This window comes from Otolemur garnettii, unplaced genomic scaffold, assembly GCF_000181295.1.
Source record: "Otolemur garnettii isolate 467f Iridium unplaced genomic scaffold, OtoGar3 scaffold00070, whole genome shotgun sequence".
NCBI lineage: Eukaryota > Metazoa > Chordata > Mammalia > Primates > Galagidae > Otolemur > Otolemur garnettii.
This window is the reverse complement of record NW_003852465.1, coordinates 9702795-9725756: the sequence shown is the minus strand read 5'-3', so window position 1 is coordinate 9725756 and position 22962 is coordinate 9702795. Positions and strand designations below refer to the sequence as shown.

The 22962-nt window shown below is 39.2% G+C and overlaps 1 protein-coding gene, 1 non-coding gene and 1 pseudogene across 2 annotated transcripts in view; 2 read left to right on the top strand and 1 right to left on the bottom strand.

The window, feature by feature from the left end:
- The window catches only part of SPATS2 (spermatogenesis associated serine rich 2), a 128961-nt gene that overhangs the window by 22888 nt on the left and 83111 nt on the right, over window positions 1–22962 (bottom strand). The window contains exons 5-8 of the mRNA XM_003793612.3: window positions 22121–22170; window positions 18843–19104; window positions 16200–16379; window positions 4548–4683 (exon numbers count right to left, since the gene is read on the bottom strand). Of these exons, the coding sequence (XP_003793660.1) occupies window positions 4548–4683; window positions 16200–16379; window positions 18843–19104; window positions 22121–22170 (628 nt within the window). The remainder of the gene's footprint in view (window positions 1–4547; window positions 4684–16199; window positions 16380–18842; window positions 19105–22120; window positions 22171–22962) is intronic.
- On the top strand, window positions 833–972 carry LOC111726551. The gene has a single exon (XR_002774305.1).
- On the top strand, window positions 1418–1735 carry LOC100948939 (annotated as a pseudogene).

Sequence of the window (22962 nt, the reverse complement as noted above, 5' to 3'; positions counted from 1 at the left end):
AAAAAAAAAAAAAAATGTTGTATAAAAAGCTTTGCAATTTCAGGTTCCATTCCATATCCTGCCTCATTAATAGTCTTAAACTTAAGTCAACTAACAGCTCCAACAATATGATGCAGAGAAATATTAATACTTCACAAAAAAGTAAACTTGGATCTAGAGATAATTATCACTAAATCATCAATAAGAACACACTGCAAGTCTTTTATATTGGAAGGCTTCTGATTTTACCTTCCTATGTATGTCAGTTTCTATTTGCCATCATCAAAGTCAAAGGAGTTATCCATATAATTTCCCTAGTGCCCTGTCACAGGTAATGTAATCTTACTGCTAGAAATCTGTTAGAACCCTCTGCATTTCTTTTATACTATAACCAACCCAAAAATGCCTTCCTAAGTGACATTAACTCCAAACTCTGGTTTGGTGCCAGATGGAGTTAGCTCACCTGTCAATTATGTCTTAAAGTAGAAACTACAAGGAACATTGGAGTAAGGTAGTTTATAAACCCAATCAGACAAAGAGAAGGACTTTATACCAGCAGGAAAGGGCAAGTAATCTTTTTCCTCAGGTTAAATTGTCCTGGTTGTTACACCTGCTAATCAATCCTAAATACACAGTTCCCAGGCAGGAAACCATTTCATTTGTCATTTATTGAAGGAGGCTCCTTCTGGCTGGGTTCCAAGTCAGCAGGAACTCACAAATCTCTCTCCAGGAGCTGTGCTTCCTGGTTCAGGCTTGTTCTGAATGGAATCAGATTCTGTGCTTAAGTAAGCAGTAAGCTAAACAATCATGGAGACCAGAGTCTTATCAAGGTAAAATTATGATGACCTACACTTAGCTCTTTATTTTCCAAATGAGCTAACAATATCTGATAGGTAAGAATGTAGTACAGTTTAAGAAGTGCAAACACAAAAGCCATGAGTCTTTTAAGCCCAATGTGTAAAGATACACTCTGAGTTATAACTCAGAAAAAAAAAAAGAAAGAATGTAGTACAAATGGCAAGTTTCTTCCTCCTATAAGTTCAGAAAAAGGAGAAATAAGTTGCCTAGAAAAATTTTTAGGAAAACTTACAGTTTACTTTAGGGGGGAATTTTGGAGAATTGGCTCGATTTAGATAAATAGAGAAGTACAGGAGAGTGTATCAGGCTGAGAAAATGCCATTAACTAATATATGGAAGAGGAAATGTGAAGGTTAAGTTGTGAGATAATGAGCAATCTGGCAGGATTAAAAGTGTATGTTCAGAAAAACAGACATTCCCCACTGGCAGCTCTGAAAAACCATCTTAATATTGTTCCTGGGTCTGGCTTCCTTTTCATCGTAACCACCTCTGCCACGGTGGACTCTGGCAGCTTTATTGCCAGAGTCCTTGAACTCTTGCTTTTCTTCTCATCCCCCACATTGGACCACTGATGTGCCCCACCATGTCAGACACAGCCATGGACACCAGCTCCAAGATCACCACCAAGGACTTAAAGGAGAAGAAGGAAGATGTGGATGAGGCAGAGAATGGAAGAGACATCCCTGCTACCGGGAATGCTAATGAGGAAAACAGGGAGCAGGACGCTGACAATGAGGTAGATGAAGAAGAGGAAGAAGGTGGGGAGGAATAGGAAGAAGGTAATGGTGAAGAAGAGGATGGAGATGAAGATGAGGAAGCTGAGGCCACCATGGGCAAAGGGGCAGCTGAAGAGGATTATGTTGATACCAAGCAGCAGAAGACCGATGAGGAGGATTAGACAGCAGAAAAGAAAAAGTGAAACTTAAAAAAAAAAAGGCCCCCATGACATATTCCACCTCAGGCAGTGCCACCTGCAGATGACATGCGCTCTTCACTACCTAACCAAAACCATGAGAATTTGCAACAGGGGAGGAAAAAAGAACCAAAACTTCCAAGGCCCTGCTTTTTTCTTAAAAGTACTTTAAAAAGGAAATTTGCTTGAATTTTTTATTTACATTTTATATTTTTGTATATATTGTTAGGGGTCAGCTATCTTTAATGATCTCAGATGACCAAATGAGCCTTCAGAACGTTCTCTGTCTTACTTCTTTTTTTTTTTTTTGAGATGAGCCTCAAGCTGTCCCCCTGGGTAGAGTGCCGTGGCATTACAGCTCACAGCAACCTCCAACTCCTGGGCTCAAGCGAGTCTCCTGCCTCCGCCTCCCAAGTAGCTGGGACCACAGGCGCCCGCCACAACGCCCAGCCATTTCTTGGTTGCAGCCGTCATTGTTGTTTTGGCGGGTCCGGGCTGGGGATTCGAACCCGCCACCTTAGGTGTATGTGGCTGGCGCCTTAGCCGGTTGAGCTATAGGCGTCGAGCCTCTGTCCTACTTCTGACTCTGACTTTACTTGTGGTATGATTATGTTCATTATAATCATGGAGAAAAAAACCTTGTTAAAAAAGCAAAAACAATGAAAAATATCTTATTCTGAGCATTCCAGTAACTTTTTTTGTGTATGTACTTATCTGTACTATAAGTAGTTGGTTTGTATGAGATGGTTAAAAAGGCCAATGATAAAAGGTTTCTTTTTTTCTCTTTTTTTGTCTATGAAGTTGCTGTATATTTATTTTTGATCTGTTTGATGTATGTGTGAAACAATGTTGTCCAACAATAACCTGGAATTTTATTTTGCTGATTTGTTTTAACAAAAGTCAAACAGGGTGGCGTCTATGGCTCAGTGGGTAGGGCATGGCCCCATTTACCAAGGGTGGCAGGTTCAAACCCAGCCCGGCCAAACTGCAACAAGAACAACAACAAAACAGCCAGGTATTATGGCACTTGTAATCCCAATTACTAAGGAGGCTGAGGCAAGAGAATCACCTAAGCCCAAGAGTTGGAGGTTGCTGTGAGCTGTGACAACACAACACTCTACCAAGGGCGCTAAGTGAGACTCTGTCTTATTAAAAAATAAACAAACAAACAACTCCCCCCCCCAGAAGACATGACATTAAATTCTTAGCTAAAAAAACTGAAAGGTGAACTTGGGGTTCAAGACTACACATAGGTAACTACTAGATGAATTTTCTATCCTAAAAGTATTTTTTTGGTTATGATTTAACTTTTGGAGGTATTAATTAATTCAACTTCACTGATTCACTCCTTCAATTCCAGAGACCATGTGGACTGAAGGGACCCACACTCCTTTATCTCTGTTTTGATGTGGCACAATGTGACAGACTAAGTTTGTGAACAGAGACACAGTTGGGTATGACGTAAAGATAACAAGAAAACAACAGATGGTTGTGAGGAAGAGTGGCATAGAGTTTCTCTATTCATGAACATGTCCTCCCTATCTCAGCTCTAGGCAGTTCTTACAAATAAGTAGAGTAAATCCCAAAATATCAACCTAACTCCTTGTCATCTTCTCATAATTTTGATTAATTTAGCCTTTAAGTCTTTTTCAGTTTCAAAAAAATCCCTTTTAAAATATAAATAACCCTCAGAAAAAAGTTATGGCTTAAATTTCAGCTAACACCTTAAAATCTAATAGTTAAAACAGCTTCAGTGTTCAAGGGAACATTAAAATACTGCTATGGTTTGAATGTGTTTCTCAAAGTTCATGAGCTGGAAACTTAATTCCCAATGTAACAGTGTTGAAAGATAAGACATTTAAGAAGTGATTAGTTGTGAGTGATTCATTCTGCCCCCATGAATGGATTACTGTTGTTATCAGGAGAGAAGGTTCATTATAAAAGTGAGTTTGGCCCTCTCTGGTGGTTTCTCATTTGCCCTCTCTTGGCCCTCTGTCATATGCCATGGGATGACACATCAAGAAGGCCCTCACCAGATATGGGCACCTTGACCTTGGACTTCCCAGTCTCCAGAGCTGTAAGAAATAAAACTCTGTTCACTGAATCCAGCCTCAAGTATTCTGTTATAGCAATGAAAAATGGACTAAGACAAATACATTCCTCTCCCAAAAACAATTCTATCATCAAATGTATTTGATAAACAGCAATGCACATTAGCATTGAAAAGGCACCAAGGCCAGAAGTAAAATACAAGTATTTCTACATCTCTTTAACTACTAGAGCCATTTCCCCCAACCTCAAAATACATATTAATACATTTTAAGAAATAAGTATTGTATAGAACACAGTTTGAAAACATAAAATTAAAAATGAATCGATAGTTAATAACAAGGAACAGAAGAAAACACTGGGGTGGGGTACATTAAGAAGTATGGAAGAAGGCAAACACAGATCTTTTCTACTTTATAATTTTGTTCAAAAACATCAAGCCATTTGTTACAGACTCCTGTTAACAGACCTTAAAATAAGAGGGTATGATCTACTCTATAATTATTTGTCCCTTTCTAAACAATATTAACCTCAGGCCCATTTCTAGAACATTGTGATTTCTCTGTATCACTCATTCCCACATGTTACTAAAAGTAGAATGAAGCAGAAAGCTAAATACACCATAGAATTTTTAAGTCTTTCCCCACTATATAGAGTAGTAAGGGGTTGGAAATAAAAGAACTTTGTGAATGGCTGACTATCTTTATAAAGGGTCATTTTTATGCTACTGGTATCAAATGCAACTTACCAGCTCTGCAATTCAGAAAAAGCTTGTTTCATTTTCTTAATGGAAGCATCCATCTCTTCTTTAACTACAACTCGATACCGTGCAAGAGACACTGTGCAACGCTGGAGGTCTTTTACCGATTTTTCAATATTGGAACCTTGGGGGGAAAACCAAGGATTAATAAAGAAAAGGAACACAGGTAACTTGAAAGTTAGATATGAACACCTAAGGTAAATGTCATGTGGACTAAGGATATTTCCTAAACGACCACTCTCAACAACAACAACAAAATGATATTTTCATAGATTAAAAAAAAAAAAAAGTATCCAGATCAAGAATTGGATTTATCCTCCTATTTTATGCAACTAAATACACCAATGTACACACACAAACACAAAATATGTCAAACAGTGGTAGGCCAAGGGACAGGAAGTAAACTTTTCCCTTGAGAAAACCAAAACAAATGAAGTGAGGTCTACGATTGTCTCAACTTACTGCCTCAAAAGAGTTTCCAGGCTGCAACGCAGGGAAGAGAAATCCTTAACTACTGAGCTTGGCAGTCTCCCTGACTTGAGGGGCTGAATTGAGAATTCAGGAAGGCCCAGGTGGTTAGAATTCTCAGAGCAGAGTACTGGTGAAGAGAGAGCTACACAGAGATAGATCCACAAAGATTCTGATCAGTGCATGAGTATGAAGAAACTATCCCAAGATAGGGAAAAAAGATGACCTTTGTTTCTTTCTAAACAAAAGAACCAAAAATAAGAAGCAAAAGCTGCTCTAGATGAGAAGGAATCAGAAAAGGATCTCCAGAAGGAATCAGTAAAGGATCACCAGAGTGAAAGGACACCCCTAAAGAAAGCAACAATCCCATACCAATGGAAATCAATCAAAATAAGAATATTCAAATGACGGATAAAGAATTTTGAATATGGATTACAAAGAAGCTCAATAAAATGCAAATGAAAATAGAAACCCAAAACAAAGAAATCACAAAAATACAGGAAATGAATGAAAAATTCACAAAAGAAATAGTTATTTTTAAAAATCAAGAAGTTTCAGGAAATGAAAAATTCATTCAAAGAAATGTAAAACACAATGGACAGCCTTAAGAATAGGCTTGATCAAGCAGAATAAAGAATCACAGAACTAGAAGACAACACCTTTGAATTAAACAAGTTAATCAAAGAGAAAATAACAGAAAAATAAGATAGGATGGGGGCGGTGGCTCATGCCTGTAATCCTAGCACTCTGGGAGGCCAAGGCAGGTAAATTACTTGAGCTCACGAGTTTGAGACCAGCCTGATGAAGAACGAGACCCTGTCTCTACTAAAAATAGAAAAACAGAGGCAAGAGGATCGCTTAAGCTCAAGCGTTAGAGGTTGCTGTGAGCTATGATGCCATAGCACTCTACCCAGGGTGATAGCTTTAGACTCTGTCTCAAAAAAATAAAAAGAGAGAAAAAGAAAAAGAAGAGGAACCAATAAAGTCTACAAGAATATGGGATTAGGGCTCGGCGCCTGTGGCTCAAGCGGCTAAGGTGCCAGCCACATACACCTAAGGTAGCGGGTTCAAATCCCCAGCCCGGACCTGCCAAACAACATGATGGCTGCAATCAAAAAATGGCCAGGCGCTGTGGCGGGCACCTGTAGTCCCAGCTACTTGGGAGGCTGAGGCAGGAGACTCGCTTGAGCCCAGGAGTTGGAGGTTGCTGTGAGCGTGATGCCATGGCACTCTACCCAGGGGAATAGCTTGAGGCTCCATCTCAAAAAAAATAAATAAATAAAAAAAAAAAAAATAAAAAAGAATATGGGATTAGGTAAAGAGGGCTACCATAGGCATCTCTGAGAGTAAAGAAGAACATACACAAGGGCTGAAAAACTCATCTGAGAGAATTACTTGAGGACAATTTCTTAGGTCTTGCTAGAGAGTACTGGACTCCTGGGAGATTCATCACTAAGAGGTAATCACCAGGACATGTAGTTATCAGACTGGGAAAAGTTAACTGGAAAGAGGAACTCCTATGAATCATAAGGAGAAAGCATAAGATAACTTATAAAGGGAAATCTGTCAGATCAGCTGCTTAACTTATAAACCAAACCTTATAAACCAAAAAGAACTGGGGTCCTAGTCTCAGTCTTCTCAAGCAGAATAAGGGCCAGTTTAGAATTCTGTATCCTGCAAAACTAAGTTTCTTATATGAGAGAGAAATAAAGACTTTCTCAGACAAGCAAACACTAAGGGAATTTGTCAAGACCAGACCTGCCCTACAGGAAGTATTCAGATTTGCATTACCCTGATCAGCACAATAGACATCCACCAATGTAAAACCATGCAATTGCTAAAGTTCAGAGCCCAAATATCAAAATGGCTCAAGAGCCAAAATATAGCAGTTAAGTTCTGCTCAACAGGATGAACAGAAATTCATCCCACTTATCAATTCTCTCAATAAATGTGAATAGGCTCAGTGCCAGTAGCACAGTGGTTATGGTACCAGCCACATACAACTGAGGCTGGTGGATTCAACCTGGCCCAGGGCCAGCTAAACAATAATGACAACTGCAACAAAAAATAGATGGGTGTTGTGGTGGGAACCTGTAGTCCCAGCTATTTGGGAGGCTGAGGTAAGAGAACTGCTCAAGCCTAAGAGTTTGAGGTTGCTGTGAGCGTGATGCCACAGCACTCTACCGAGGGTGACACAGTGAAACTCTGTCTTAAAAACAATAACAAAAAAAAAAAAATGTGAATGGATTGAATTCCCCTTTCAAGAGACACAGACTGGCTGAATGGATAAAAAATATAAGCCAGGCTAGATGTGGTGGCTCGCACCAATAATCCTACCACTCTAGGAGGCCAAGGCAGGAGGATCCCTTGAGCTCAGGAGTTCAAGAAAAGCTTTAGCAACAACGAGACCCCATCACTATTAAAAGTAGAAAAGTTAGCCAGGCATTATGGTAGATGCCTAGTCCCAGCTACTCAGGAGGCTAAGGCAGGAGGATTGCTTTAGCTCAGGAGTTTGAGGTTGTTGTGAGCTAGGGTGAGGCCATGGCATTCTAGCCAGGGTGACAGAGCAAGACTCTGTCTCAGGAAAGAGAAAAAAAAAAAAAGCCAATTATCTGCTGTCTCTGGAAATGCATCTATTCCATAAAGATTCATTCATATTCAAGGTAAAGGGATGGAAAACAATATTCCATGTAAGTGAAAACCAAAAGAAAACTGGTATAGCCATTCTCATACCAGATAACATAGATTTCAGATTTATAAAATAAACATTACTATATGTAAACAAAGTGATAAATAGCAACATCATAATACTGGGGACTTCAATACCCCACTGACAGAACTGGATAGATCCTCCAAGCTGAAAATAAATAAAGATGCCCACACAAGAAAAAATTCAAGTTGGGGGAGAGGAGGGAAGGAAAGGGGTTTGGTAAGCTCTCACCTAACAGGTACTATGTAGGGGTATATGTATACCTCCCAGTTGAAGGGCTCAACTACAACCAACTTGGATTGTACCTAACACAAACAATGTAAAATAATCATTTGTATTCATACATTAATCTGAAATTTAAAAAAAGAAAAGAAATAAAGAAACACGGGATTTAAATGAGACTCCAGAGCAAATGGCTTAACAGACATCTATAGAACATTCTACCTCAAAACTACTGAATATATGTAATTCTCATCAGTGCACAAACATTCTTGAAGACTGATCACATCTTAAGCCACAACACATGTCTCAACAAATTCAAAACAACAGAAATTATACCATGTACCTTCTCAGAACATAGTGTAATAAAATAAGAAAGCAACTCCAATGCATAAGGTTAACCTTATGTAATAATTCTACATAAAGTTATTGAGAGCTCAAAGACCAAAAACAAAAGATTATTCTGAAATGTGAAGAAAAGGAAATGGAGTCCAGGTTCTGAGTGGGTAACACTGGCCTTTTCCCACAGGGGTGCGACTGAGCTGAGCTCGAGAAAGAAGTCAGCACTGGGTTAAGATGGATGGGGATTTAAAGGGTTAGGAGGGTGGGGGTGGACACATTCTATTTGAGTGGGTTGATTCTATTTGGGTAGGTTTGCTCTTTGTAGGTGGGTCCCTCCATTTGACTCTATCATCCCTGCCTTTTTTCTCTAGGAGGTGGAATGATGGCTGGGCATGGGCTGCCTGTAAGGAAAATGGGGTTGGGGAAAGCAATGTTTACAGGAACACTCTTGGTCTTCAGTTTGAACTGGTTGATATTCATGCACGGCAAGGATATGAACAATTATTTTTCAGGGGACTGCCTGGTCAATAAATCGGGAGATGAAACAGAGAATTACTGGTCTGAAACTGAGAATGAGAAAAATCATAATTAATGGCCCTAAAATAGGAAATAACCAAGGAGGCCATGATTCCAGCAGTATGAGTGTGGAGTAGCCTGAGGGCCTGGTAAATTACCATCAGTTCCCAAAATGGAGATGTTTGTGTAAAGGACCTTTATAAAATGGCAGCGTGGAAAAAGTTGGTCCCGTGTTTATTAGAAAAGAAACTGGCTTACCTTCCACTAGCAAAAATACCCAGAGTTTAGTTTTCTAGGACAGCATCTGGGGACATCCTGATTTTCCAGGGATTGTCAGTCTTTTGCAGCTAGGCTTAAAAGGTCAGGAAATTTTGCTAGGTCCTGGGAGTGACTGCAAAACCAGATCTTCAGAAAGACCTGGGCAGTTGGACTTCCAGCGAGGAACTTCACAGGCTGGACATGGTTTGAGGGGAGGGTTTGGATTTGGGCACTGCTTTGCCCAGTGTCCTGGGGGGAGAGATTTTGTTCTTTCTGAGTACCCTGTGGAGTTTCAAGAAGTAGCTGGGGTTTGTTTAATGGCAGAAGCCAATAACTGGAGTTTCAAAAGGCACTGCTGTTTAGAGGTCTTTTCTCAGTTATTAAAGACCTTGAAAGCCAGGTCAATGAGATCTTTCTAGGGGGTCTGAGGGCCCTGGGGGAATTTTTGGAGTTCTGCCATGTTTCTTTTCTCTCCTGGTTCTGCCATCTTTTCTCTCTTTACCACATAAGGTGGAGGGCAGTGGAGAGAGAGGGGGGGATGGGGTGGAATTCTGTAGGTAAGAATGAGGTTGAGGGAAGGGGGGCTCTGGAGGGGCAGAAGAAGGTTGTCTGCCAGGTCGAAAAAAGACAATAGAGATTTGGATGGATCTGGGTGGTTTGGCCTGTAGAAGGAATATTTGGGAGGGTTTATAAGATGAACACAGAGAAGGAATGTTTCAGAGGAGGAGAAAGGCCTGCATGTAGGGAATCGCCAACCATTTGCCTAATCTCTGACAGCAATTATTGAGATCAGTGAGGATTGAGAGGTCAGATGTGCCATTTACAGTCCATCAGAACCACTGTCTAGTCCAGGGGTCCTCAAACTTTTTAAACAGGGGGCCAGTTCACTGTCCCTCAGACCATTGGAGGGCCAGACTGCGGGCCCCAGGACAAGTTGGCTGCTAAGCAGGATGGACAGTGGTGGCAAAAACACCCAGCGAGCTGGATAAACGTCCTAGGCGGGCTGCATGTGGCCCGTGGGCGGTAGTTTGAGGATGCCTGGTCTAGTCTGTATACAGGCAAAGCAGTATTACACAAAAAGATGAGGCATTTAGGTTTAAGGTCAGGATAGAGCCTTAGAGGCCTGAGGTTGAGTTAAAAGGCAGCTTAAAAGTGAAGAAAGAAGAATCTGTGACTGAGTGGTCCCCATTATCAGAAACTGGAGGTAAAAAAAATGAGGTTAAAGGCTCAGTGCCTGTGGTTCAAGTGGCTAAGGCACCAGCCACATACACCTGAGCTGGCAGGTTCGAATCCAGCCCGGGCCCGTCAAACAACAATGACGGCTGCAACCAAAAAATGGCTGGGCGTTGTGGTGGGCGCCTGTGGTCCCATCTGCTTGGGAAGTGGAGGCAGGAGACTCACTTGAGCCCAGGAGTTGGAGGTTGCTGTGAGCTGTAATGCCACAGCACTCTACCCAGGGTGACAGCTTGAGGCTCTGTCTCAAAAAAAAAAAAAAAAAAAGAGGTTAATAAAGGGAGAACGTAAAGAGAACCTGTGAGGAGGAGGAAGGAGGTAACTGAGGGCTAAGGTCAGAGAGGTTCCTTGGCCTCTACATGTGACCTTGAACCAGTGGGGGGCAGGGGGAATGGAGATGGAGGAGGCAGGCAGTGACTGAGGGCTAGGGGTCAGGGAGGTTACTAGGCCTCCACATGTGAAACCAGGCTCTTTGCTGACAACATGATGTTATATCTAGAAAGACCCCAAAGATTCTACCAAGAAACTCCTGGAAATGATCAATAAATCTAGCAGAGTCTCAGGATACAAAATCAACATATACCAATCAATAGCATTCCTATACACCAGTAACAGTCAAGCTGAGAATCAAATCAAAGACTCAGTATCTTTTACAACAGAAACAAAGAAAATAAAATATCTAGGAATATATTGAATCAGGGAGGTAAAAGACCTCTACAGAGAGAACTATGAGATTCTGAAATAAGAAATCACAGACAGTATGCACAAATGAGAAAATATATCATGCTCATGGATCAGCAGGATCAACACTGATACAAAGTCTGTAATACACAAAGTGATCTATAGATTCAATGCAATCCCTATTAAAATACCAACATAATATTTTGCAGATCTAGAAAAACAGAGCCTGAATCTCCAGAGCAACCTTAAGCAAAAAGGACAAGTCAGGAGGCATCACTTTACTGAATTTCAAGCTATACTAAAAGGCTATAAATATTGGCATAAGAACAGACACAGACCAATGGATCAGAACAGAAAAGCCAGATATAAAACCATCCTCATACTGCCATCTGATCTTTGACCAAGAAGGCAATAACATACACTAGGAAAAATAATACCTATTCAACTATTCAATAAATGGTGCTGGCAAAAATGGATAGCCACATGTAGAAAATTGGATAGCCTGCTGGCACCTGTAGCTCAGTGGGTAGGATGCTGGCCACATACACCCAGGCTGGCGGGTTCGAACTCGGCCTGGGCCAGCTAAACTACAATGACAACTGCAACTAAGAAATAAGCAGGGTGTTGTGGAGGGCGCCTGTAGTCCCAGCTACTTGGGAGGTTGAGGCAAGAGAATCTTAAGCCCAAGAGTTTGAGGTTGCTGTGAGCTGTGACACCATGGCTCTCTACCGAGGGAAACATAGTGAAGACTATCTCCAAAAAAAAGAAAAAGAAAAGAAAAAAAGAAAATTGGATAGCCAGATATAGAAGAATGAAATAGGATCTACCCCTTTCACCCCTCACAAAAATTAATTCACAATGGATAAAAGACTTAAATCTAAGGTGTGAAACAATAGGAATTCTAGAAGAAAATGTTAGAAACACTCTTATAGACCAGACACTGGCCTACGCAAAGAATTTATAAAGACCTCAAAAGCTATCACAGAAACAAAAAAATTAACAAAATGGGACCTGAATTTATTAAAAAATTTCTGCACAGCCAAGGAACCAATCAATAGAGTGAACAGACAATCTACAGAATGGGAGAACATGTTTGCATGCTATTCATCCAATAAAGGGCTAATAATCAAAATCTATAACAAACTCAAGCAAATCAGCAAGAAAAAAAAATCAAACAACACCATAAAAAAGTGGGCAAAAGACATGAATGGAAACTTTTCAAAAGTAGACAAACTAATAGCCAAAAACATGAAAAAATGCTCAATATCTCTAATTATCAGGGAAATGCAAATCCAAACCATAATGAGGTATCACCCAACTCCAATGAGAGTGGCTTTTATTAAAAAAAAAATTCCAAAACAACAGATACTAATGTGATGCAGAGAGAAAGGAACACTTATGCACTGTTGGTAGGACTACAAACTAGTATAACCTCTATGGAAAGTCATATGGAGATACCTCAAAGAACTAAGAGTAGACCTACATTAATCCAGCAATCCCACTATTATTTACTGAAGGAATAAAAGTCATTTTACCAGAAATATACATGTACTCAAATGTTTATAGCAGCACAATTCACAATTGCATAGATGTAGAATCAACCCATGTGCCCATCAACAACACATAAGTCAATTAATAATATGTGGTATATGTGTATCATTGAGTTCTATTCAGCCATTAAAAAAAAAGATGAACTAATACCTTTTGGAACAACCTGGATTGAACTGTACACCATTCTTCTAAGTGAAGTTTCACAAGAATGGAAAAATGAACACCGTATGTACTCCTTAAATTGGAAACGAACCTATGTGCACATTTTATTAAAACTCAACTCAGTGGAAAGCAAGCAGGTGGGAAGGGGTTCAAAGGGAGGGGTAAATTCACACCTAATGGGTATACTGCATACTATCTGGTGAGGGGCACATTTATAACTTTGACTCAAATTGTACAAAAGAAATTTATGTAACTGAAACGTTTGTACCAATTTCATATTTTGAAATTTTAAAAAAGTATAGATTCAATTAGAGCCTGTAAATTTGTTCTTTGTTTTGTTTTTTTTTTTTAAGAGACAGAGTCTCACTTTGTCACCCTTGGTAGAGTGCCCTGGCGGCACAGCGCACAGCAACCTCCAGCTCTTGGGCTTAGGTGATTCTCTTGCCTCAGCCGCCAGAGTAGTTGGAATTACAGGAGCCCACCAGAATGCCTGGTTATTTTTATTTATTTATTTTTTTGGTTGCAGTTTGACTGGGGCCGGGTTTGAACCCACTACCCTCGGTATACGAGGCCAGCGCCCTACTCACTGAGCACTTGCCTCTTTTTTTTTTTTTTTTTTTGAGACAGAGTCTCAAGCTGTTGCCCTGGGTAGAGTGCTATGGTGTCACAGCTCATAGCAACCTCAAACTCTTGGGCTTAAGCGATTCTCTCGCCTCAGCCTTCCAAGTAGCTGGAACTACAGGTACCTGCCATAACACCCAGCTATTTTTTGGCTATAGTTGTCATTGTTGTTTGGCAGGCCTGGGCTCAATTCAAACCTGCCAGTTCTGGTGTATGTGGCTGGCATTCTAGCTGCCTGAGCTACAGGCACCAAGCCAAGACTATAAATTTATAATTGGGCCAATTAGCACAATTCTAAGATTTTCTACAGAAAGTCCCCAAATGCAGAGCAATTAAGAAAAAAAAAAAAGTTAGGAAAAAGAAAAGGTGGAAAGCATCAGGCAGAACAATAGCCAGGGCTCACCCAGGCCAGGAATAGTTTGTGTTCACTCCAGCCAGAGTGAGAAAACCTTACAATACATGTGGCACATAGCAGAACACTCAGAAAGATGCTGGCTCAGTAATGAGGCAAAATTACTGTGGACTAACGTCTGCTCTAGTTCCATCTAAAAAGCTTAAAAGTAAGCCTCAAACTGTTTCCACAAGTCTCAGAACAAATCATAAAGATGTTTAAAGAAATTCAGAAATACCACATAATCAATAAGGTAAAATTCACAATGTCTGGGATCCAATAAAAAATTATCAGGCAAGGCCCATAGCTCAGCGGGTAGGGCACTGGCCACATATACCAAGGCTGGTAGGTTCGAACCCGACCTGGGCCAGCTAAAACAACAATGACAACTGCAACAACAACAACAACAACAACAACAAAATAGTGGGCCTTGCCAGGGCAGAGGTGAGAGAATCACTTATGCCCAAGAGTTTGAGGTTGCTGTGAGCTGTGATGCCATAGCACTCTACCCAGGGCAACAGCTTGAGACTGTCTCACCAAAAAAATTATCAGGCATAAAAGTAAGCAGAAAAATATAATGAGGAGAAACCTCAATCAACAGACAGAAACAGATACAGAAGTCATATAGATGATAGAATCAAAAAGGACATCAAACAGCTATTATAATTAGATACTGTAGGTTCAAGAAGAAAGAGGACAACACATAAGCACGTTAAGGAGGGATATGAACCATTATCTTAAAAAACCCAAATTGAACTTCTAAAGATGTAAAAAACAATGTCTAAGATGAAAAATACAACGGATATAGTTAAACACAGAGTAGAAACAGTTTAAAGATGGATTAATACATTTAAAGATAGCAATTTTTGAAACTACCCAAAATTAAGTGAAAAACAGAAAAAGACTTAAAAATGAGGCTGGATACCATGGCTCATGCCTATAATTCCAGTGCTTTGGGAGACTGAGGTGGGAGGATCACTTGAGGCCAGGAGTTCAAAACCAGCCTGGGCAACACAGACAGATCTCATCTCTACTAAAATAAAAAATAGAATTCACCATGTAGACATGACAAAATTAAAAAGTTCTGGGTCTACATGCAGTTTGAAGCACTGTATGTGAGGAAGGCAGCCTTTTAGAAAAAGAGGAAAAGCACTTACCTACCCAACACATTTTAACCAGTTTCTAAGAGTTCTATTGACCTTTCTGTATTTACCAGTGCCAAAGTTATATATATAAATGACTATCAGAATCATGAATCTAAAAAGTTTATAATTGTGCCAAGATACACACTTTCAAGTTTTGATTTAAATTCGTCCTCATGTCAGCTTGAGTTTATTTTAGAACCTAAAAGCTTTTAAGCCTTGTGCCTATATACATTCTTTTACTTCTGCTTGACTGGATATTTTCAGACTTGATTTTTTGTAGCAAACTGAGGGCTACTAGGAAAATGAAGGAGAGCTTCACTAATTAAAATTTAGTTCATATTAAATAAATTGATTCCATAAATAGCTACCAATTACATATGTCCTTTACATTTTTGTTTCATTTGTTCAAATGGAGTGGACCACTACACTTAGATGTACGAAACTCAAAGGGGTTACTATCTCTGTTCGTTTATTTAAATGATTATCATATTAATAGTTAAAAAAAAAAAAAAAGCAAAAGCAAAGAGCTACTGCCAGTCAATGCTAAGTACTTACTTAAGAGAAAATGATCTTAACTAAAGCTACAGTCTTCCAGACATCAATCAGTAAGAGCATGAAGTTGTGAAGAGGAGTAAAAATATTTCCTTAAAATGTCACCTCCAAGATGAAAGAGCTTTTTATTTGTTGAGTCAACCAGGAGATAAAAATGAAGGAAATAGCACAAAAACATTGCAGTAAAGCAAACAAAGGACAGGTTAATGTTAGCAGCTAAGTCATTCTGGCAGTAGAATTTGACTTTAATTTTAAAAAGGGTCCCTCTTTTTCCTTTCTTTTTTTGAGACACAGCCTCAAGCTGTTGCCCTGGGTAGAGTGCCATGGCATTACAGCTCACACCAACCTCCAAATCCTGGGCTTAATCCTTCAGCCTCCCAAGTAGCTGGGACTACCGGTGCCTGTAGTCAGAACATTCTCTTACCTCAGCCTCCCAAGTAGCTGGGACTACAGGTGCCTGCCTCCAATGCCCAGCTATTTTTTGGTTATAGATGCCATTGCTGTTTGGCAGGCCCAGGCTGGATTTGAACCCGCCAGCTCTGGTGTAAGTGGCTGGCACCTTAACCGCTTAAGCTACAGGTGCTGAGCCGAGGGGTCCCTCTTTTTCTAACAAGACTGTACAGATTTAAACTTCTACTCCAGCAGACTACACAAAGGCAGCAAGGAAGAGTTAGGTAAAGTATTACTAGTTGTCCTTCTGAAACTTTCTATGACAACAAAGAGATAAATTTCCCTCATTAGCCAAAAATACAGATTTTTCATTCTCTCTCACAGGTAGGTCCCTGACTTACCTAACTTTTTATTGGTGGAGGAGAAGGGAACATTTTCCATCCCCAGATTTGAAAAGTGAGGTGCTGTGGTAGGTCTTGAGAGAGATTTGGCAGCATTCCTGGATTGTTGAGAATTCTGAATAGAGTACATAGTCAAAGACTTGGACCCAAAATCAGAGACACCATTCTCCTGCATGGATCCTGTACAAGAAAGAGGAGAGTATTTTAGAACACAAGTTAGGGATAAATCAATCAAGTGATCTTTTTTTTGTTTGTTTTGAGACAGACTCTCACTCAGTTGCCCTGGGTAGAGTGCCATGGCATCATAGCTCAGAACAACTTCAGACTCTTAGGCTTGAGCAATACTCTTGCCTCAGGCTCCCACGTAGCTAAGACTACAGGTGAGCAACACTATGCTTGACTATTGTTCTATTTTTGGAAGAGACAGGGTCTCACTCTTGCTCAGGCTGGTCTTGAACTCCTGAGCTCAAAGGATCCACTTGCCCGGGCCTCCCAGAGTACTAGGATTATAGGCATGAGCCACAGCACTGTCTTCACCTCAATCAAGCAATCTTAAGCACATGCACACACACACACACAGACACACACAGAACAGGGAAAAACATTTTACACAAAATGATGCCTCTTAAATGGCTGTGAACAAAATTAAGTCACAAAATAAAACAAAGATCAGAATCAGCTGGCTTAGTGCTAAGGGGCATGTGAATGAAGAAGAGGAATCTGTGGTTACACATCTTTGGAGAGGGAGCTAATTCCCTGCAACTCAGCGGCTTCCTTGTAGCTTAGTAGTTTCTTCTAGCCCAGTACAAGGAAATAAAGACTCCGTATCACCAACTTCCATATGCAGTTTGAAGCACTGTATGTGAGGAAGGCAGCCTTGTAGAAGGTTGCCTTCCATAAGTTATGTTGAGAAAAAAAAAGTTATACACTCTTCTGGGGAAAGAATTTAAAAAGCTTTAGGAAATAGAAAGGACAAAGAGTTGGGAAATGAGAGGAAAGCTAGCTCAAAAAAAAAAAAACAGTGGACGCCATACACTGTCATTCGTTTGTTTGAAGTCAGTGTAAGTATGTTTTTCTCTAAGTCTGTGTGTGTCAACTAACCAATAAAAGAACATCTAAAAAATCATAATTCTTGGGCTGGGCGTGGTGGTTCACGCCTGTAACCCTAGCACTTGGGAGGCCAAGGTGGGTGGATTGCCTGAGCTCAAAGGTTCAAAATCAGTGAGCTTGAGCCAGAGGAAGACCTCATCTCTAAAAATAGCTGGGCATTGTGGCGGGCGCCTGTAGTCCCAGCTACTTGGCAGGCTGAGGCAAGAGAATCACTTGAGCCCAAGGGTTTGAGGTTTCTGTGAGCTATGATACCACACACTGTATCGAGGGTGACAAAGTGAGTCTCAAAACAATAAAATAAATAAATAAATAAAACCCATAATTCTTATGTTAGCATTATACTTACATAGTATAAAGCCAGAAGCAGAAAGCTATTTGTTAACTAGATTAACAAATAAGTAATTTTTAAAAAGAGATATTCTCAGTATCTTCCCGGCCCTCAATAAAATGGCTAACAAATAAATTTACAAAATACATGAATTTCCAACTAACACTAATCTTAATTCTTTATCAGAAAGAAAATGTGAGACTATAAAAACCTATAGTCTAGTTCTCATAAAAGCTTGGATTATAGTTATTATATATTTGTATTCTTCATTGTGTTGAGTTGTAGACTAATACTATCAACATCATCATCTCATCATTGTTTTTCTTAGCATTGTCATTTATTTATCTATGACACAGGGTCTTGCTTTATTACCCAGCCTGGAGTGCAGTGACATGATCATAGTTCACTGTTATCTCAAACTCCTAGCCTGAAGTGATTCTCCCATTGTGCTGGGATTACAGGTATGAGCCACTGTGCCAGCCTACAATTAAAAAAAAAAAATCTTAAAGTGGGCATGGTGGCTCATGCCTGTAAACCTAGCACTTTGGGAGGCCAAAGCAGTAGAATCACTTGAGCCAAGGAGTTCAAGACCAGCCCCTCTCTAATAAATAAATTTTTAAAAACCCCCAAAACTTAAAAGTCACTTTCAGTAGTCTCTAAATACTAAGGTATTCCTCTGTTACTAAGTTAGGAGATTTCCACAAGACTGATCTAGACTAGAGTTAAAATATGAGAAAATGAAACAAAACTGTATTTTTCTTTCTTTCTTTCTTTCTTTTTTTTTGAGACAGAGCCTCAAGCTGTTGCCCTGGGTAGAGTGCGATGGCATCACAGCTCACAGCAACGTCCAACTCCTGGGCTCAAGCAATTCTCCTGCCTCCGCCTCCCAAGTAGCTGGGACTACAGGTGCCCGCCACAACGCCTGGCTATTTTTTGGTTGCAGCCATCATTGTTGTTTGCCGGGCCCAGGATGGATCCGAACCCACCAGCTCAGGTGTGTGTGGCTGGCACCTCAGCCACTTGAGCCATAGGTGCCGAGCCCAAAATTGTATTTTTCTAGGCCTTTGATAATAAATGTCACTCCTTTATCCAAAAGATAACTGAAACTATAAATTAAATGACCAACTAGATTTATGTTCTCAATCAAGAGGCTCCTAAATTTTTCAACTGAATGCACCTTTTCAAAGACCTGTCACTAAACTCACCTGTTCTATCCAGCATATCTGGTGTGGCAGACTCGGGATCCTCCAGTTCTCTGGCATCTATTGAAAGTGTCTCCAAACCTTCACTGAGTGAGTCCACAGACTCAGTATCATTGATGGCACCATTGACATGGTAACCATTAATACCACCTTTCTCTGAGGAAGGCATAGACTGTTCCTCTTGAATGGAAACTGATTTACTGGAATCTGGGATACTGTTACTTGCATCTGCTGCAGGTTTTGGTTTGCTTTTCTTCTTTTTGTTCTAAGGTTATTAAAAATTTGGAAAAAAAGAAAGTAAAAGAAGACATGCCTGCCCCCATAGCCCCAACACCCAGAGAGGTAACTCTAGCTACCCAAAAGTAACCAGTGTTACCAATTTCTCATTTATTCTTCCAGAAATTTAACACATTTTTGTATATTTTGAACTACTACCTAAAATAAAATTTTACTATACAAGATCCTATACTTTGGATAAACGCAAACATAAATAAATATAAAACATTTCTTCATGGCAAAACCCACCTAAACAGAATCAAAAAATAAATTACAAAATGTGAAAAAATATTTTGGACAAAGAGCTAGACAAAGAATTAGACATCCACAGAGTTCTAACAACAACAACAAAAAAACAATCCAACAGAAAACAACAGTATAATCTATAAACATAAAAGGAAAGTCTAATAAGAGACATAAATTAATCATTTTTTAATCCATTAGACTAGCAATGGTCAAAAAGTATAATATGATAACATTATAGGATTCACAGAGTTGAGGTTATTGAGAAATAGGCATTCTCATATATACTTGTGGGTGTGCAAAGTGGTACTCTCTATGGCAATCAAGTAATACTTATCAGAATTACACGTGCATATATCCTTTGCCCAACAATTCTACTTCTAGGAATTTTTTTCTGGCAAGATTAACTTGTGCAAAATTATATATACTAAATATACATACACATACATACAAGCTTATTTATTACAATATTGTTATTAAAAGCAAAGGATTAGAAACAACCTAAATCTTGATCAATAGGGGACTGGTTAAATAAGTTATAGTACAACCAAACAGTAGAATACATAAAAAAAACAGTAAGAAAGCTCTCTATATTTTAAGACATGGAATGTGCTCTAAGATATACTACATGAAAGAAAAAAAGCAGACAAAGAGGAGAACACATATTTATATTTGCTTATATATGTATAAAATATCCTGGAGGATATTGATACTTAGCAATAAAAAATTCATACACTGTTTGCCTCATGTGTGGGAAACCAAATGGCTGAGGCACAGGGATGGGATAACGATGTTTCAGTGTATTAACTCTTCTATCTCTGAATTTTGAGCCACATGAATATATTATCTTATCTATATAAACAGTAAAATTAAAACAAACAAAAAAGTCCTTTACCTTTGCTTTTGTCAACCCACCGCTCCACAGGCAATACTTAATTCTATCTATATGGCTAGACGGATAAAACTAAATCAGTTTTTCCCCAAGTTCTGTGGCCCTCTCCAGCAGGAGCACTACTAAATTCTAAATATGCTTTTTCTCCTCCACACAGCTGTCAACTCCCTTCTCTTAAATACTTTCCCCCATGTGAACTGGCTTAGTTTTCATATCATTGTCCCATGTATATTAATAGTAAGTCCAGTAACTACATATAATCATATCCTGTTGGACTATTCCCAACAGTTACCTGGACTGGATTAGGGTATGCATTTGGGAGTGCCATATAAAGCCATCGTTCTTTCTTAAAAAACAAAACACACACACACACATAGAGAGAGAGACACACAGACACACACACATATATATATTTTTGAGACAGAGTCTCACTATGTTGCCCAGGGTAGAGTACTATGGCATCAGCAATGCTCAACAGTAACTTCAAACTCTTGGGTTTAAGTGATCCTCCTCCCTCAGCCTCCTAAGTAGCTAGGACTATAGGTGCCTACAATGACTGGCTAATTTTTCTATTTTTAGTAGAATTGGGGTCTCAATCTTGCTCAGGGTGGTATTGAACTCCTGAGCTCAAGCAATCCTCCTGCCTCAGCCTGCCAGATTGCTAGGCTTTCTCCAAATTAAAAAAAAAAATGTGCTTATCTCCAATATACATATTTTTCCAGCTTTATGAATATTTTATATCACTAATAACTTATAACCCTGGGCCAATAAATAAAGAACTGGTGTTTTCCAGAACACTCACAGTTATCTATGTAGGTTGAAAGCAGTGAGAAAAAGTTAAATATTCCAAGTTCCAGGCATTGGGAGCGTCTGGAAAATATATAGTAGTATTAAGTACCCCTTGGAAAAAATTCTCAAGGGTCCTTGAGGCCAAGCCTGGTTTGGTCAAGACCTGACAGAATTCCTCACAAAGTGACATTAGAATTATCAAAAAACCATTTCATAACTCTAGCACTAAACTAATGCTGAAAAAGAATACCTCAAACAGATTTCATAGATATATTTGATTAAAATCCATATATACTTCAACCATTTCCTTACAGGGCTACATTAAAGATATAGAGCTATGGGAAGAATTTTGAGACCAGCTAGTATCCTTTGGGAAAAGCATTTGGTTTTAAGTGGATAAAGAAAACTAATGTTTTCTAATGTTTATTAGAAAACTAATAAGAGAACTAATGTTAGGCATTATATTAGGTACTTGTATTTATTAGTACTACTTTCCTTTTTAGAGATAAGGAACTAAAGCGCACAAAGGTTAAACAATACTCTCAGGTCACAAGGCCATGGAACAGGATAGAAATCCAGTTCTGACTGAGTCCATAGCCCAAATGCCCTCTACCGCCTCAAATTGAAATATCAGAGTCCTCTGCAAGGCACCTAGTTATAGTAGCAAAGACTTTTTGTTAAAGCTAATTAATATCAGAGACTACAGTCCAGTTAAATCTGAACTGTTTTAATTTATCTAATATGAATATGGTTGAAAATCATTCAATTAGACTACTTTCTCTGGAGGAGCTCTACTTTCTTTGATTTGCTCTCTTTTTCTCCCCTATCCAATATCCCCTCAGTAAATGCACCACGATGGCAAAGCCATTCTGTTTCCTGCCTTAAATTACATGAAGGGCTCTGTGTGGTACTCAGTGAGACACAGTGTGTTTCAATGTCAAAGAAGATGTGTATTTTAACCCAGGTAAACTGAAGATGTGAATATAAGTAAACCTTTGCTTTCAAATAGTTTTGCAGAACCTAAATTTAAAGAAATAATATAAACATCAATATTATACTTTGAAATTTAATTCATTTTTACCTTTTTCTTGCCTGTTACTGTCCATTCTTTGAGTACTTCACTGGCACTTCCTGTAAGAGAAACCAATCATAGATTTTCTCTCCTATCACACACACAACCATGCAGGAATTAGTGTCCCTCCCACTCACCCTCCCCCATCCTGTTTTGTAACTGCTGGAGAATTTCCAAAGCTTCTATAACAGGAAAAGTTAAGGATCAAGTATTTGAAGTAATGTAATGAGATAACCATTTATGCTTCCCTTTTGGAATATATACCTATTTAGGTTCCCCTTCTCCATGTAATTTCCTAAGTTCTTGTAAGAAGAAACTAATGTAGTCTGGCCATTTTGAAAATTCTTTTATCTATATGATAGATGGAATACCAACATGAGTGGTTTCAGCCCAAATGTGCCATCCCTTCCCCTCTAGGTAACATAACCACCTTGGCTACAGTGTTTTGAGAAGAGCTACACAATATCTTATACCCAAACGCTAACATTATAAAGAAAATAAATGAAGACAAAAATCTTACAATATTTGAACCTGTTTATCCTATACTGGCAAATTCAGGAAAATGGAAATAGAGAGACCCAACTTGATGTTGCTATTCAATGAGACAGCTGCTTAAGGTAAAGTTTTTCTTAAATGAGTTATGTGAAAAGAAGTTTGTACAACATTCTTCAACTCAGTAAATCTGAAGGCATGACTAAGTCCTCTACTCTTGTAATGTTAGATAAGATATCTGAGTCACCTGCCAGAGCCAAACTAATAATATTAGAGTCTGGAAAAGCATGTTGAGTCCTTAAATTTGCCATCTGTGCTGGATCACGGAATCACTACTTTGATATTAAGAGTCTTAAATT